Here is an 18,459-nt window from a genome sequence, read left to right on the forward strand (position 1 = left end):
TAATGCCCTGCTTTTCTGAGCAAAATCCCCAGGGAAGCTATCCAGAAATATGGCATGCATGAGATGTTGTCCCATTTTTTATTAACTTGTTAAAAATCAGATTGGCTTGTCAAAATCTCTTGGTTTTTCTGAACAAAATCCCCTGGGGAGGTCTCCTGAAATATGGCATGTATTGATGGGTTCTGGCCTTTGCTCCATGGTATTCTTGTTAAAGTTAATTTCAAGTTCAATTTCAATGATACTCATGATTCAAAGCATTTGAGTAGCATAAATTTTGACATGATGTCAAATTGTTATAAAACCACATGTATTTATTTTTCAAAGTGTGTACTGGAAATGTCTTTACTACATTGTAGTTTTAAAGGAATGTTGAATTAACCGAGTAAAACATGGCAATTACAAACAAAACCATTTTTAGCTCTACTGGCCTAAGACGAGCTTATGCGATGGTAATGTGTACGTAGTATGTGCGTCCGTGCGTCTGTAAACAATTGCTTGTGAACATGATACAGTCTTCAGTTTTAATTGTATCTCAATGAAACTTGTACAGCATTTAGATATCCATCAGAGCTCGGTTCCTTTCGAAAACCAGATCTGCCCATGCATGCCTAGTATGATAATATGTAGTGTTGGGAATCAGACCAAATTTTCCTATTCACTTTTGGAGATTGAAACCGATTGATATTCACATATTTTCATTCATGTACGAACTCATCCTATTTGTATTTTGGCTGCCTTATTTTATAAATACATTCTTATAATCCATTTATGTCAGGCTTTTCAGTTATGTTAAATTTTCATTCAAATGTAATAACATTAATTTCAAATTAAGGTGTCTAAAAGTGTGTATCAATTTTGATAGAAGAGAAAAGGATACCAAAATTGTCTAAAACCATTCCTAAAGACACAAAATAAAGGCTGTTGTGAAAAAATATGAGCAATATTTTGGCTCTCTTTTAACTGGGAAATTTGTGGCCTCATAGCTATTAATTAAAATAATGTTTATAAAGGCTTATATATTTTTTTATCTTTACCCATATCATGTGCTTTTTGTTTTGTTATGATCATTAAAGGGACTGTATACCAGATTGGTACTTTTTTCTGTAACAAATCTCAGGACAATTATTTAATAGAATGTGTAACTCTTTGATATCATAATTGTAAAAAAAAGTACCAAAATGTAAAAAAAAATATGTGTTGGAGACCGGGTTCGAACCCGTGTCGCCAAAATTGCAGTACAGCGTCGTATCCACTGAGCTACGACAGCTTACACTATATGGGTGACATAATTAAGCTATACACCTAAGTTGGTAATATCATGCGATAACACAGACTAGCCAATCATGCATAAGGAATGAATTCTACTAGGTAGATATACCCAGTAATCTTTTTTAATGGAAAAATACGAAATAACTGCTAAACTTAAATAAATTGTAAACTATGTGGTACTTCAGTTAGTAAGTTTCAATGCATTGTACACATTAATACCAAGTTTATGACAGTTTTCGACAATTTTCTTTTTTTCTTGCAAATTGATCTTCTGGTGCACAGTTGCTTTAAAGTCAAATGAGTTAAACATGATTATGCATTAAAATTAACATTTTTTGCATCAACCTATTGTGCACGTATAAGGACATTTTTTTTCAATAAGCAATCATGACAAAATTACTATCAATGGTCAGCGATGATAATATTTTTGATTTGTTTTTTCATTATAATTGATCATCGGAACAACAATAATCATACTCATTGATTGCAGTTTTTCTCCGGGGCGGATGAGCCGCTGGTTTACCCCATCTATGAGGACGAATCTCCGGACTACAGTAAGTGATTAGAAAGAACTGGACGAATCTCCGGACTACAGTAAGTGATTAGAAAGAACTGGACGAATCTCCGGACTACAGTAAGTGATTAGAAAGAACTGGACGAATCTCCGGACTACAGTAAGTGATTAGAAAGAACTGGACGAATCTCCGGACTACAGTAAGTGATTAGAAAGAACTGGACGAATCTCCGGACTACAGTAAGTGATTAGAAAGAACTGGACGAATCTCCGGACTACAGTAAGTGATTAGAAAGAACTGGACGAATCTCCGGACTACAGTAAGTGATTAGAAAGAACTGGACGAATCTCCGGACTACAGTAAGTGATTAGAAAGAACTGGACGAATCTCCGGACTACAGTAAGTGATTAGAAAGAACTGGACGAATCTCCGGACTACAGTAAGTGATTAGAAAGAACTGGACGAATCTCCGGACTACAGTAAGTGATTAGAAAAAACTGGACGAATCTCCGGACTACAGTAAGTGATTAGAAAGAACTGGACGAATCTCCGGACTACAGTAAGTGATTAGAAAGAACTGGACGAATCTCCGGACTACAGTAAGTGATTAGAAAGAACTGGACGAATCTCCGGACTACAGTAAGTTATTAGAAAGAACTATCAGAAAACTCAAAAGCTCTTTGCTGGTGCTCATTTAAGGATTGAATGTTTAGTATTGCAGTGTGTCTGTGTTTCAATACGTTTTATCAGTGCACGGTAAGTGATGTCTGAAGAACTTCGCAATTATCCATGCCCTGACTAAATGTGTCATACATAGCTGAATCGCAATTCTGAAATATTAAATGTTAATATACACTCTCATTCTATACACTTTCTCCAGGATAATCCTGCTACAGCCAGGTAAAATATAACGCTTCTAACAAAATTGAACATTGTATGTAATTTGCCATTTGTTTCATTGTCATCACATAAATATTACCGCCATGTAACATTCATCGACTTATGATCAAGATAACTTTTTTATGATACGATGTTTGGGTCATCGGGAAATGAAGGCAAATTAAAGGATATGCTTTCATCTAAGAAAATGCCATAGGAGTGTAAATATTATTTTTCCAAGATATTGCACAACTATTTAATTTTTTGCACATTTGTTTTCTAAAGAAATAAAATAGAGGTAATGTCATTGCTGTGGTGTTGTGGGGTCAGCATACAAAGGTGTAACATTGGCCATTTTAATCTAGAAAAATGTCACGTTTTGCTTATGTTTGCTATGACAAAACATGAGGCATAACTCTCACAAGATTTTGTCGACTGATGCCTCTTCTGACAAAAATGAAAATGCATCAACTATTTTACTACTTCCAAGAAAATTGAATGTTATATAAAATTTGATGTTTGTGCAGTGTCAATTATCTTATATGTTTCATCCTTTTAACCTGCAGGTTTCAGTTCGCACATGCTGACTGGTTCCCAGTACACCACAAATGCCTCGAGTGCCATTAACACCAACAACCTGCCAGCGGTTTCGGGCCCGGAGTCTCGCACCAGCACCATCAGTGAGACGGTGCGACACAGCGGTGACTACGTACACCACCCACCCCTCCAACAGCCGCCCTACATGCTTCAAAGAATACAGGCTCCAACAACTGTGCCTGAGGTTAATAATTTTAAGTGAAAATAATACATTTTATGTTTTTGGATCTCTTGTTATTTCTTGAGAAGGATTAAGCTACAGAAATTATTGATTTTTGCTTACCTCATAGGCGAAATAAGATCATTAATTTATGAATTGATAGTTATAATAATAAAAGTACAATTTGATACACAACAACTTAAACAAATAGATACCTGTAGAATAACACCCAAAATTGACAATGAAAAACAAAAAAAATCCTGTCAAGCCAGTGATTGAAAATCACCTACCAGTAAGCTCCATGGTAAAAAAACTTAATAAAACCATTTACATAGATTTTCAAAATTCCTATGAAGTAGATAGATAAGGGCTTACATGTTTTTAGCTCGACTATTCGAAGAATAAGGAGAGCTATACTACTCACCCAAGCGTCGGCGTCACCCTTTGGTTAAGGTTTTGCGTGCAAGCACACATAGGTAAATATCTCAGCAACTACTTGAGGTATTGCATTGAGACTTGATACAATGGTACTCAACCATCCAACCTACTCAATTAACCAAGTTAGATAACTCTAGTTTGCATTTAATGCAAATAATAGGCCTTTATTATTTGACTTAAAAATTCTGGTTAAGGTTTTGCGTGCAAGCACACATAGGTTAATATCTCAGCAACTACTTGAGGTATTGCATTGAGACTTGATACAATGGTACTCAACCATCCAACCTACTCAATTAACCAAGTTAGATAACTCTAGTTTGCATTTAATGCAAATAATAGGCCTTTATTATTTGACTTAAAAATTCTGGTTAAGGTTTTGCGTGCAAGCACACATAGGTTAATATCTCAGCAACTACTTGAGGTATTGCATTGAGACTTGATACAATGGTACTCAACCATCCAACCTACTTGATTAACCAAGTTAGATAACTCTAGTTTGCATTTAATTCAAATAATAGGCCTTTATTATTTGACTTAGAAATTCTGGTTAAGGTTTTGCGTGCAAGCACACATAGGTTAATATCTCAGCAACTACTTGATGTATTGCATTGGGACTTGATACAATGGTACTCAACCATCCAACCTACTCAATTAACCAAGTTAGATAACTCTAGTTTGCATTTAATTCAAATAATAGGCCTTTATTATTTGACTTAGAAATTCTGGTTAAGGTTTTGCATGCAAGCACACATAGGTTAATATCTCAGCAACTGCTTGAGGTATTGCAGGTTAATATCTCAGCAACTGCTTGAGGTATTGCATTGAGACTTGATACAATGGTACTCAACCATCCAACCTACTTAATTTACCAAGCTAGATAACTCTAGTTTTCATTTAATGCAAATAATGGCCCTTTATTATTTGACTCAGAAATTCTGGTTAAGGTTTTGCATGTAAGCACACATAGGTTAATATCTCAGCAACTACTGGATGAATTGCATTGAGACTTTATAAAATGGTACTCAACCATCCAATCTACTTAAATAACCAAGTAAGATAACTCTAGTTTGCATTAAATTCAAATAATGGCCCCTTTTTTATTCAACATAGAAATTATGGTTAAGGTTTTGCATGTAACCACTTTTAAGTCAATGCTTCAGCAAATACATCATGTATTGCATTGAAACTTTACACACAGGCTCCCAACCATTTTACCTTCTTATTTAATCAAGTAAGATAACTCTATCTTTCAATTTATATAATTTTTGCCCCTTTATTAAGCTACTTAGAAATTCTGGTAAAGGTCTTGCATGTTAGCACACATAGGATAATATCTCAGCAACTACTTGATGTATTGCATTGAGACTTTATACAATGGTATTCAACCACCCAACCTAATTGAATAATCAAGTAAGATAACTGTGTTTTTAAAATAATGGCCCTTTATTATTACACTTAAAAATTCTGGATAAAATTTTGCATGTAACCACATTTATGTTAATATCTCCGCACATCATGTATTGCATTGAAATCTAATCTAACAGTGATCCATGCATGTTTCACCAAAACTTTTCAATCCTTACACTGAAATGCGGCGGAATAGTCGAGCGCGCTGTCTTTGTGACAGCTCTTGTTTTCAGAAATTTTCATAAAAATATAAGAGATCAGCTAGTGCTTGTAGATATGAATTTTAAACCTCAAGTTTTTGAGTATCTTTGTTCAGAATTAGTTTTCCTCCTTTTAGCTTTCTTCCTCTAAAGGAATTTGCCTTAAACTTATGGCGTTTCACCAACTGATTATGACCAAATCAAGTTAAGTAATATAGAACGACATTGTTCACAGGAGGATAACCTAGCACAGAAGAGTGCTCCGCCCTCCCTGGCTGCGAGTCGCGAGAGCTTGAGTGGGACACACAGCCCTCGGTCGGGCACGCCGGTCGGGACACATAGCCCAGGGGCACATTTTGACTTGCAGAAAAGGTTTTCAGTTTTGTACAGAGATTTGTCATTACTTGTGAAAATAGTACACTACACTTGTTGTCTTTTGACAATGTTTAAACTGATTATGGATTTATTGGTTTAGTATTGTGGTTCATCAAAGTATAAAATGTAAACACAGATGAACAGTATTTTTTTAATATTCAATGTTTATATTGCACTTATTTTAAGTAATTTTAACTTCAATAATCTAACTACAACACTGAAAAAACACACCCTTGGACAATTAAACTTTGATCATGTTCAAACAATCCGCTCTTCAATGATTTGCCACTTGTTTAATTGACATCACATCAATTTCAACATGATAAAATGTCACTTGACCAATCATGAACCTCGTTCTTTTTAAGATCAGAGGTATACCAAATATGTTGTTTTAAGTACATTATTTTACGGATAATACAAAACAGAATTGGTCTATGTTGAGTGTAAGAATGTTTACCCAAAATACTTGAATATAGTGTTTTCATGATTATGATAGGTTAAATATATACTCAAATTTTTCAAGGTGAACTCAATGTTGTGCCCGAGTGATGTTTACAGGCCCAAGACACTAAACTAACCATTTTAATTTCATAGTAAATTTCCTTGAGTCAAAGCATTGACAGTGTAATTGCTGTGTATATTACCTCTAGTATGTTTCAACATTATGCACACATACTTGGGAATTGAATGCAATATTGAATTATTTATTTTTCATTGTAAATTTTGCCTGGGACCGATCATAATCATTGGCCTGCTTATTTGATCCCATGTCATATTTGAGCCATCTTTGAACCTCTCATTCACAGAGGCCTTGTTCGTATTTATGAATTCATGTTAAATGGTTCAAGTAATTTATTTGGTATTTACAGGTATTCTGCTGATATGACGAACCTCCAACAGTATGAAATGTCTCAGACTGGTTTACCAGCAGTCCACCCTAAAGGTTAGACTTACATGTGTATACATTTCTTTGTGGATACCAGTCCAGGTGTTGTATTTAATATGCAACATGAAGTCAATCCTATGGTCGTGCATCATTGACTTCATTCCATGTATACGTAGGCTATTTATACCATCACTCAGTTAGCTACATGTTATTTTTAAACCTCAAGCTTTTGAGTAATTTTTGTTCAGAAATAGTTTTCCTCCTCTAAAGGAATTTGCCTTAAGCTTATGGCATTTTACCAACCAAAAATGACCCATTCAATTTAAGTATTTTATGAAGTCAATTTTATGGTTGTGCATCATTGACTCCAATCCCTGTATATGTCCCGGTAGGCTATTAATACAAGAACTCTGATAGTCTGATGAATCTTATTTTTGGATCCAAATAAAACTCTTTATCACCATTGAGTTGAATGGAAGAACAATTAAGATAATATTACTTAAATAATTTATAACTAGCAACATTCAAGAAAGCCTTTAAAGGGACTCACACATGTTTTATAATGTTATTACATATACAAGCTCTCTTGTTAATAATTTCTTAAAAATGTGACGGAAAGTATTCTATTTTCCCAAAACATTTTTATCTTACTATATTAAAAATTATTTTGTCTGCCAATTGATGTTTGGTGTTAATTTTTAAACATTTGTAAGAAAAAAAACTGAATTACAACTAGGTTGAAAATAATCCTGTGAGTGTGTCTGTCCCTTTAATGGCGCACAATATAGGTTGATTCAAAATATGGATTTTTTTTAAATTTTGATGCATTATCATGTTTATCTCTTTAGTTTTAGTGATCAAAACAAAAAAACATATGTACAGATAAAAAATATTAACAATATTTTGGGGCTTTTTTGATAACAGTAAATTGAGGCCTCGTAGATATTTATTCAAAAATCTCATCTGTAAAGGCTGCTATTTCTTTATCCGTACCTAAATCATATGAATTTTTATTTTTTTATTTTTAAAATCAAATGAGTTAATAATGATAATGCATTAAAAATTAAAAGTAAATTTTTTATTTTGCATCAACTTATTTTGTGCACCATTCAGTTATCTCATAATTAAGCTATATACTAATTTTAGTAGCTTCTATTTATTAGTTGATTAGTAATTTTACAACATTAAAAAAAAAAATAATGCCTTTTGAATATTTACAAGACATATTTACTTACAATTTCTAACACTTTAATGAACATTATAAAAATGTTCTTAGCTAGAACCTATTTAGTCATTATATCTTATAACATAGACTTGCAATGTGTTATTTTCCAACTGAAAAAGAGGCCAAAATGGGGGCACCATTAACAGTCCTATAAGCATACTTTTTTATAGAAATTAATATAAAATTTTACAATTCTATTTTTTTTTTTAAATTGCTCATATAACAAGTATATATATGTTTTAATGCAGACTTATTCTCTAAAAAAAATATTCAAACCTGGGATCTTAAAGGGGCTAGACACCAGAATGATGGTCCCAAAATCGGCAAATACATTATTTCCACAAAACAAGCCTAGAATTGTCATTACAAGCTTGAATGAGGTTGAAAATACATCATTTTACATGATTAAAATAATATTATGTCCCTGTCTGAGCTGTGTTCATCAGTTTAAAAATAGCACAAAATGGTTTCCCAGTTTATAGTGTGTAAACTTAGCATGTGAAAGTCACGTGATTAGTACAGATTCATATACCGTCGCTATTTTTAAATTAACTTGGATTTACATGAAAGACAAACCCAGTAAATTTTGAATTGAAAAATTAAGCAAAAACTGCGAAAGATGCATTTGTCATAAGCCATGTGATACATCAGTATGTAAGATTTTAAGCCTTGTACACAATGATATCAATTTTATGTAAGTTTTTGCAATTTTATCTATTTTTGCAACTGTATCATCTGCTGTCTAGTCCCTTTAAAAGGGGACTTCCTTTGTTTGAAATATGCTATGGCTAATTTACTATTTTTAGGCATGTTTTTGCAATTTTTTGCAATGCTATATGCCATGGTCCCACAAAAAGGTGGGAAAAAACACTGACTTGTGTATGTCAGTATTTAGGCATGTGTGTGTATACCTACTAACAGAGCTTTGTGTTTGTCCCTTGTATGCGTGCAGTGCTAGGTCACCGTCGGTCGGGATCGTATGGAACACCAATATTCATTATGCCGCCTGGGGGATTCGTACAAAACTCCCCTGTTCGGCCGCACCAAGGTTTGAACCATATTTGGGTACTAACAAGACTTAACCTACTGTATGCCTTACTGGTGTAATTAACTAAAGGTAGTTCATCCATCATAAGGATGCAAAGATGTGTCATTGCATTTGAGACCTTTACATCAAAATTTTTGCTATGTTAAATCAATATTGATTAACCATTATATTATTTTTTGCATTATTTCCATGTTTGAAAAAAAAAAACCACAATGAGGCTACTGTTCTGAGATGAAATATTAAAGGGAGTTTATAAAACAGAATTTTACTATGAAAACACAGCAAGTTTTATTAATTTCTTCGTCATATAACATAGAAATGTCTACAAAAAATTATCTCGTGAAAACTTAATAAATATTCAAACTTAACATTCTGTAACTTTAAAATGAAACTTTATCAGGAGCGATTTTTTGCATGAATGATGGATGGATTACCTTAAAGCAGTTTTGAACTAATATAATGGTTGATATTATTTTTGGAGTGATGGGATTGGAATATTTGGCATTTAATTTTCATATTTGTTGGCATTGAATTAGCCATACTTATTGGTTAAATCACAAACATATTGGTTTCTCGTATAAATGTAATGTTATAGGTTGTTTCAATTATTTTATGTGAGTTAACTAATGACTAATGAGTATCATAAAACAAAACCAGTAAATGACAAAAAGCTTCAAGTACAAATACGTACATCGTTGTATTCACCCATTTTTACTCAAACATTTGTTCATGGATATCCGCGAAAGATAAAAACCACTAGAAATCATCATGGCGGTGCTTTGTTAGAAATACATATAATTTCAACCATTACCGTATATAATGATAAAATTTTTGTGTAGGTCTATATGAAAATTATTTGTTTGTCTGGCTGTGCCAGGCTTGATGCCTAATATTTCGTATAGACCTCCAAATAAACAATAACCCATACTGGGACGTATCAAGTGTATATAAAATGTTACATCATTATGTTTGAAAAATGCTATTTACAAAATATACATGGATGTAGGCAGTTTTATTATTTAAGATACTTGTAAGAACATAACGTTAATTATTTTATGCATGTTATAGAGCTACTAATTTTCTCTAACAAATTTTGCAAATTAACAATTTAACTTACCGCAGTAACATCTTTAGGTATTTGATGTATAATAATATGAATTTTGGATACTTGGTGACCACATATTATTTTGGTATCATTTAAAAGGGATTTATTTGTAAAAAATTATACCGAAATAAATATTGGAAACTGCATTTCTGACCTTGGAAGAATGAAATACAGTCAAAGCCCATTGGCTTGAACACATTTGGCTAGAATTCTTCCCTCGAACTGGATGCTGGATGAAAGACCTATTTCTTTACACTCCAGGTAAGCATACCCGCTTGTCTCTAATCTTCCGAGGCTCAAGGTATATTTCGCCAGTTTCTGAGAGTTCGAGCTGACGTATAGGACTGTTGGACTATTGGACTGTATAGGCCATTTTTAATCCAATTTTAGTTGAAATAAAGAACAAAAATTCTAATTGCAATAACTATTAGTAATGTTTTCACAGACAATTTTTTTACACATTATATGCAATGAGTAGATATGCAATACTCTTTCAAATGATACCAAAATGATACGGGGTCACCAGGTATTAAAATTTAACATTATAACCAATGGCTCAATGGAATGGCAAGGTTTTTATACATCATATACCTTACTGTATTCCTGCTTACATAAAGATATTACTGTTTGCAAATATACTTAATCAAATATCCTTGTCAATAAGTGACACAAAGCCCGGGCCACAATGCCATGAGGTGGTTAAGTTTATACTGCCTAAACAGCTGCTAAGAACAGTTTTTTCCCCATTCAATGCAATGAATGTAATTTAAAATCTACAATTTTAATTGGACGGTTGAATTTCACAAATGCAATCTCAACACATGTTAATGCTTTGTGTCAACCTCTTCAGTAGTCAGTTACATGTTATACGTACAAAGGTATACGCCATTCTGCTCATGGTAAAACAGACGATGGGTTTAGTATGTGGCCTATTGAAAGGCTTGAAATGTTTGACATTCCCTTGTTTGGTTGGGGCTGAATGATTGGCATTCCCTTGTTTGGTTGGGGCTAAATGATTGGCATTCCCTTGTTTGGTTGGGGCTGAATGATTGACATTCCCTTGTTCGGTTGGGGCTGAATGATTGACATTCCCTTGTTCGGTTGGGACTGAATGATTGACATTCCCTTGTTCGGTTGGGACTGAATGATTGACATTCCCTTGTTCAGTTGGGACTGAATGATTGACATTCCCTTGTTCGGTTGGGACTGAATGATTGACATTCCCTTGTTCGGTTGGGGCTGAATGATTGACATTCCCTTGTTCGGTTGGGGCTGAATGATTGACATTCCCTTGTTCGGTTGGGGCTGAATGATTGACATTCCCTTGTTCGGTTGGGGCTGAATGATTGACATTCCCTTGTTCGGTTGGGGCTGAATGATTGACATTCCCTTGTTCGGTTTGGGCTGAATGATTGACATTCCCTTGTTTGGTTTGGGCTAAATGATTGACATTCCCTTGTTTGGTTGGGGCTGAATGAATAACATTCCCTTGTTTCGTTTGAGCTGAATGACAGCCATGGTCCTTCAATGCTTAAAAATTTTGAATCACTAAGTTTATTTGCAAACAGTAGCAACACAGTTGAGAATTATTATAGCACAAAACATTTACATTCCGTATCTTTTATACATGCATATCTTGGCAATGTATAATCAATAATCCATCCCTGTTTGAGCACACTATATCCAAATGCTAGCAGGCTGCAAGAAGAAAAATTAAACGTCTTTTAAATAGTTTTGTTTAAATATTGTTTTTGTTAGAATATCAAGGCTAAGGATCAAATACATTGCTTACCCAGGTCGTGGTCACCGGAGAATAGGGTCTGATGGCTACTCCGACATTGTGACCCCGGGGGCGATGGCCCAGCCCCCAACTAGCATGAGTATCCAGACGTCGCCCCCGGCAACCATTCATCATGTTAGCACCTTCCCAGGGTCCCTCAACAGCGGAGGAGGGTCAAGGGAGACCACCCCCACACCACATGCTGGTACAATAATCTTGTCTTGAAATGGTCATTTGTTTTAGTTACGCTTTTGATGATACAGTCAATGAAATCATTTGTAAGTAGGAACCGTTTGATATATAAAGCCAAACATTTAATTTTATTTTTTTCTTCAGAATTTAATGTTTATATTCAATATTCAAGGTTCTCGGGAGAATACACCTCCCTATCGATCAGTGTCATACAACCCTCCAGTGAGCGCAGAACAAAATAAGTCGGCCATCAGATCTGCCTCCTGGACGTCAGAAGGTCCCGTCATGCCCCCTCTAAGTGTCAACGTCAACCTTGGACCAGACCCAAGTAAGTTTTCAGGTACCGTGCACAAATGATCATATATGATGGTCTTAATATCTGAATAAATGTTTGATAGGCTGTATATGTTGGTTCCTTATTGTTTTTCTAAATAACCTAGCCAGACCAAATGAGATACATTCATAAAGTCTTTAAGGTTCAAGAATGCATTCCCATGCCTTCCAGAATATATATTTCCCTATTTCCAGGAGCGCCATATGCATGTGCGGGAGTGACCCATATCCTATCAAATCCGCTGTCCAACCAGGCAAACCAGGCCATGTCCCTCGTGTACCAGGCTCTTGACCACCAGTACCAGGTAAACTCATTTTTTTAGCACGTAAGCCATGGATAGGTTTGGGTGATATATTATGAGCTATATCTACTTTGTGCTTAATTTAAATTGTGTCTTAAATTAATTAGCCTTATTTCATTAATGATGATACTATCATGGAATAATGTCATTAAATATTTATTATATATTACTTGTGTAATAACTTTTAATGTCATAAATTAATTGCTTTCAGAAAGAGTGATTCTTTACTCATTTAGTGCTGGAAATTGATGCATTAGTATTTATGATATAAATAGAATGATGGTCATTCATTTCGAAATTTATTAAACTTACTTACTAAATTTGATAAAAATTTGCTTTAGCTCAATTTTATTAATTACTCATTTGATAAATACTATATTGAATGACCACTTACATATTAATATCCTTCATTTTTACCCAAATATGAAGTGTTTTAAAAGTTTGCTATGTTACTTAATTGAACTTCCATTTTACCCTTAAAAGTTACCATAAAGTCTGTATGATTGTTTGGATTGGTTATATATAGCCATAGAGTCCATTCATGGATCATGTATTTTAAGGAATGTAATCCCACTGCCTGTTTTCAGCCTATAGCGCCGTGTCCGACTAGCGGGGAATCCATGGATATCTTCCAGAAACACTGCAGGGTATGAAAACTAGAAAGTTTAATTCATTATAAACATGGTTTCAACTGAAATTGTACATGAATATCATTCAATGTTTTATTCTTTGTCAATAAAGGACTTCCATGGTTTTCACAATCTGTGTCATGATTGTCACTTACTTTGTACAAGTCTCAATTAATATCTAGCTTGAGTGGTTTTAGCTAATTTAATGATTTTCAATCATAGTTTTGTACTTACCATTACTTTCGCCAATAGACCAAACACATTACTTATGCAAACTGGCTAAACACATTACTTTTGCTAACTGACTAAACACATGCCTTGAGCAAACTGGCTAAACACATGACTTTTGATAACTGGCTTAACACATAAATTTTGTGAATTGGCTAAGCAGATACAGTTTGTTAACTGGCTATGCTCATAAATTTTGTTAATTGACTAAACATGTGACTTATGTGACTAAATAAACTAATGACTTGCTAATTGACTAAACATGTGACTTATGTTAACTGACCAAACACATGACATATGATCTTACAGCTGGCCCAGCAGTACCTGCGTTACCAGACTGAGATTGCCATGTTCGAACAGACGCGTCATGAGCTGCGACAAGAACTTCAGCAGGATGAGGGACAGGACCAGCAGAGTACTGCACAGCTAACGGAGGAGTACATAAAACTGTCCACTGAAAATGTGAGTCCTTGGTGAACAAAGGCTTCAGTAATGATGACATAGCACTGCATAAATCACTGCGAAAGGAAGTGTATACTTTCAACTGTGAACTGATTTTATTTGATACTTTTTGTTAGACTGAGCTCTCAGTATTTTTCATCATTTGTTTATCTTATCTTTTTGAAATACTTCCTTATTAGTTCACCTGTTTTTTCAAAGAATAAATAATTGCTAGTGTGATAGCATCGGTGTTTTCGTCATTGGCCTTGTGCAAAACTTAAATCTTGGCTGTAACTCAATTACCATTCTAGATATTCACATGAAACTTAGTACAAAAGTTGCCAGTGACAATACACACATGTGTAGAAAAGACCCATAACTCTGACTTAAATAATCTATCATTAGACCCCATTTTCAACCAAAACAATACAAAAACAACCTTTGATAATAACTTTATAAACGTTCCAAGATATGCAAAGAAACTTGGTACACATGTTACCAGTGAAATAATGCTCATAGCAAGGCCCTTAACTCTGACTTTTATATTTGTCCAGTTTTGTCCTCTTTTTTTTCCAAGAAAACCAAAAACAGACAAGCATTTGGCTTTCACTCTGTTATAGTATTCCATTTCAGACTTCATTCTACAGCAATTTTCAGTAAATAAATGTTTAATTACTAGTAATACATGTCTTATGTTTTGGTTTGTGCTGGTATGATCTTGACACTTAGAGTAAGTCTCTGTTGAAAAAATGTTAGGGCGCATGTGAGGTTGAGCATTCAGAAACCGGTTTGAACACTCACTGAGTTCATACTTAGTATTCTCTGACTTTGCGGTAGCCTTTACATATACCATCGACATTATTTTGATAGTTGTATAATGTTTGATGTCTTGTTTGGCCTCAATCTTTGTGGCTTTAAACAAAATCTTGGTTAAAATTTTGGCTACTGGGCTTGTCCCTGTAGTTTTCATAGTTTAATGAATGTGTTTTTACCCTTGCAGGAGAGTTTGCGGAAGTTCCACCACAACCTGACAAAGCAGCTTGACCAGATCAGGAATAAACAGCAGCAGACAAAGCGATACGGCGCCAGCTGACATGACACACATAATAAGGAACTGATATTTAACAACTGTATGTCAATCAAGGGAATTTTGTGATGGCTTAAGAAACAACTTTTGTCAGGACACGCATAATTAACAGAGGATAATTAACATATGTGTGTCAATGAAGAGAAATTTGTGATGCTTATTAGCTGATTGACTGATGACTTCTTGACGCGACAGTGCAACACCCATAATTGTCTGTGGATAATTAACATCTGCGTGTCAGTCAAGGCAAATTTGAAATGATTATAATTTGATAGGCTCAAAAAACAACTGTTGGCAAATATAGTATTCTTCTCTCGTTGGGCCGAAAACACATGTATTGTACAGGAATTGTTTAAGGGGATGATGGAGTGATCAGCTAGTTTAGTCTAATCTTATTAGTATAGTCTAATCTTTACCATGGTTGTGAACCTAACATTATATTAATCACTGTTGTAACACAAAGTTAAGGAAGTGTGTGGTGTTATGCTGTTTGGGGTGAAGGGAGTTCCTAGAATAAACACGCTTATCCAGCTTGGTATCCACCAACCAATAATCCAATGATATTTTTTTGTGTCATGACATTTTGGATAAGAGAAAAGCAGTTATTTTGTGTGACTGTGTCTGTCTGATTCTGTGAAAAAGACTTCTACAGTGTATTCTTAAAGCTGCACTCTCACAGATTTGCCATTTTTTAAATTTTTTGTCTTGGAAAGAGCAAATTTTTGCGTAAATATCTGTAAACCAATGATAAAAGATTGCTGAAAAAATATCAGATCGCAGATTTTCATATTTCCTTTCAAAAATTAATGTTTTATGGCTTAAACTGTTACTAACGGTTTAAGGAAAAAGGACAAAACATAAATTTTTTAACTTTAACATAAAAATCTTCGATATGATTTTTTGTCAGCGGTCTCATATCACTGGTTTCCATGCATTTTCGCATAAATTGGCTCGTTCCAACACAAAAAAAGTAAAAAAGTTGTCAAAACATTCAATCTGTGAGAGTGCAGATTTAAATACTATGAAATTTTCCAACAGCATTGAGCAATAATAATTCTCCTATATCATATCAATAGTTTATGCCTTGAATTATAAATATTCTGGTTTTCCAAAGCTACTTCTCTGTTACAAACAAAATTATATCATTTTAATACACACACGTTACTTTGAAACAATAGATTCATTGGTCTTTTACATGAATTTCATTGCTCGAAATTCACCTTTTATTTGTAACTGCATGGGAAAACCCAGTTATATCTATTACCACAGTGCTGGTTGTCATTCGACCATTCAATTGACCTATAAAGGGACTCTATAAATATAGATTTGAAACACCTATTAATAATTTGTTGCGGACTTGGTAACCGAAAACGATTTATTGTTGCGTATTCTTTATGTTATGCATGATTATGTTGAATCTGAGTCTCATGAAGTGAATTTTACATGACTGTTGTCTTGGATAATGCCAGTCATGAATTTTAATACTAAATATTTGGCAAGGATTGCTTTGATTGGTGGACCTACAAGTACATGCATGATGAAATATTATATTTTGCCAGTCATGAATTTTGATACTAAATATTTTGCAAATTATTGTTTTTGTTGTATGACCTACATGTACACACATGATGAAATATTATATAATGCCAGTCATGAATTTTAATATTAAATATTTGGCAAATGAATGTTTTTCTATTGCCAACCTACATGTACATTAATGATGAAATATTATATTAATATAAATATCTGAAAACAGTTGAATTTGGTTCTTGTGTGCAACTATATTACTGGGTATATATATTTTTGCTGTTTTGGTATTTTAGTGTAAAAGATATAGCATGGACAGAATAAAGTTGCAATATTTGTATAGGTTATAAATAAATGAATGAAAGTATAGCAGTATGGTTTTCTTCCACCGATTTCAATCACTTTTTATATGTAAAATGAAATGCTATTGGAAATGGTGTTATTATTTTAGATAGATAGATTTATTTTAGTAAGGAATACACATGTATGGACATTTAGAATAAACAACATGTATAGTAAATAACATTATACATACATGTTATTATCAGTAGCCATGACAGGCACACCTAATCAAGGATGACACAAAAAAGAGAAAACTCTCATTTCCATTGTGGTCCTTTGTTTTGGTGGCATGGCATAGGGAGGCATTGCATATTTAAGGAATAATATGGCTGTAATCAAAATTGCACAAATATATCAAAAGTTAGTCTTCATGCATTACAATAAATATTGCCGTAGTTGTATCACAGTCACTTTACATAATAAGTTGAAAATGTTATATATAACTATCACATTATAGTATGAATATGACAGTATGTTGTACTTATAAAATGCGAGGTTAAGTTAAAATAGTTCCTTTACTGAAAATATTTGAATAAATAAATGAAAAAAGCCTTTTAATAGCATAACTAATTATGCCAAATTATCTATAAAAAGATTCTTTACTAGCAATTTAAAAACAGGTAATTTCTTAGTCTGTGCTATACAAGATGGCAATTTGTTCCATAAGGAAAATACCAGAAAAGAAGAAGGACTTTAACCCAATACCTTTGACCTCTGGAACATTTTAACATCTCAATGATGGACAAGTATCATGTATAAGCTCTGGTGAGCTTTTATAATAAAGAAACAGTTTTTATATATGCTTTGGTAATGGAATTAGGATCCATATACCGGAACTGTTCCTTGATGATGAACAGTAGTAATTAATGATGAAGCTGCAAATTGGAATCTCGCCCATGACTGATTTGCTAACCACTTGTCTATACCTGCTAAAACCAGGAACTCATGACAAAAATGCTCTCTGGAGCCATGGTGATGAAATATTAAAACAGGCAATAATTCTGAAAGACAGAGAACCACTTACTCAGCTTAGCAATAGAAGCTTCCCAGCACTAATGGTTTAAGAAAGTCCTGTGACATTTTTTGATGGATGTTTGGTCCTAAAGCTTTACACACTGGTACAGAAATAACAGAAAATTTTGGAGTCAAAACAAACATTTGAAATGTTAAGCACATTTTTATTCTTATTGTATAATTATGAAGTGTATGTTTATCTACATCTGACTAGGCAATGTCGGTCTGGATGGATAAATATATTACAATTGCAATTGTGTTGTATTTTTTAAACTTAATTTCAATTCTGAATAACGTTTTCATTTTCAAATTAAATATTTTTTTCATCTGATTCAGGCTCATTACAAGAATGTGATCAACGAAGATAAAAGTCATAACATAACTAAAAATAAGTGATATTATACAGTGAATAAAGGGAAGTAACCGCTGTAATGAGTTTGGTGACCATGAGCTTCAAACGTATTGGCTGCCACAGAAAAA

The 18,459-nt window shown here is 33.7% G+C and overlaps 1 protein-coding gene across 2 annotated transcripts in view; it reads left to right on the plus strand.

The window, feature by feature from the left end:
* The window catches only part of LOC128237193 (mitogen-activated protein kinase kinase kinase 7-like), a 21,346-nt gene extending 4,356 nt beyond the window's left edge, over positions 1-16,990 (plus strand). The window contains exons 9-19 of one of the 2 annotated variants that reach the window (XM_052952500.1): positions 1,760-1,823; positions 3,230-3,444; positions 5,701-5,837; positions 6,710-6,783; positions 8,904-8,999; positions 11,901-12,089; positions 12,249-12,404; positions 12,605-12,714; positions 13,299-13,358; positions 13,878-14,030; positions 15,010-16,990. In XM_052952500.1, coding sequence (XP_052808460.1) covers positions 1,760-1,823; positions 3,230-3,444; positions 5,701-5,837; positions 6,710-6,783; positions 8,904-8,999; positions 11,901-12,089; positions 12,249-12,404; positions 12,605-12,714; positions 13,299-13,358; positions 13,878-14,030; positions 15,010-15,102 — 1,347 coding nt within the window. In that variant the 3' untranslated portion in view covers positions 15,103-16,990. The remainder of the gene's footprint in view (positions 1-1,759; positions 1,824-3,229; positions 3,445-5,700; positions 5,838-6,709; positions 6,784-8,903; positions 9,000-11,900; positions 12,090-12,248; positions 12,405-12,604; positions 12,715-13,298; positions 13,359-13,877; positions 14,031-15,009) is intronic. The other variant, XM_052952501.1, reaches the window with a different exon arrangement.
* The last annotated feature ends 1,469 nt before the right edge of the window (positions 16,991-18,459 follow it).

This window comes from Mya arenaria, chromosome 6, assembly GCF_026914265.1.
Source record: "Mya arenaria isolate MELC-2E11 chromosome 6, ASM2691426v1".
Lineage (NCBI taxonomy): Eukaryota > Metazoa > Mollusca > Bivalvia > Myida > Myidae > Mya > Mya arenaria.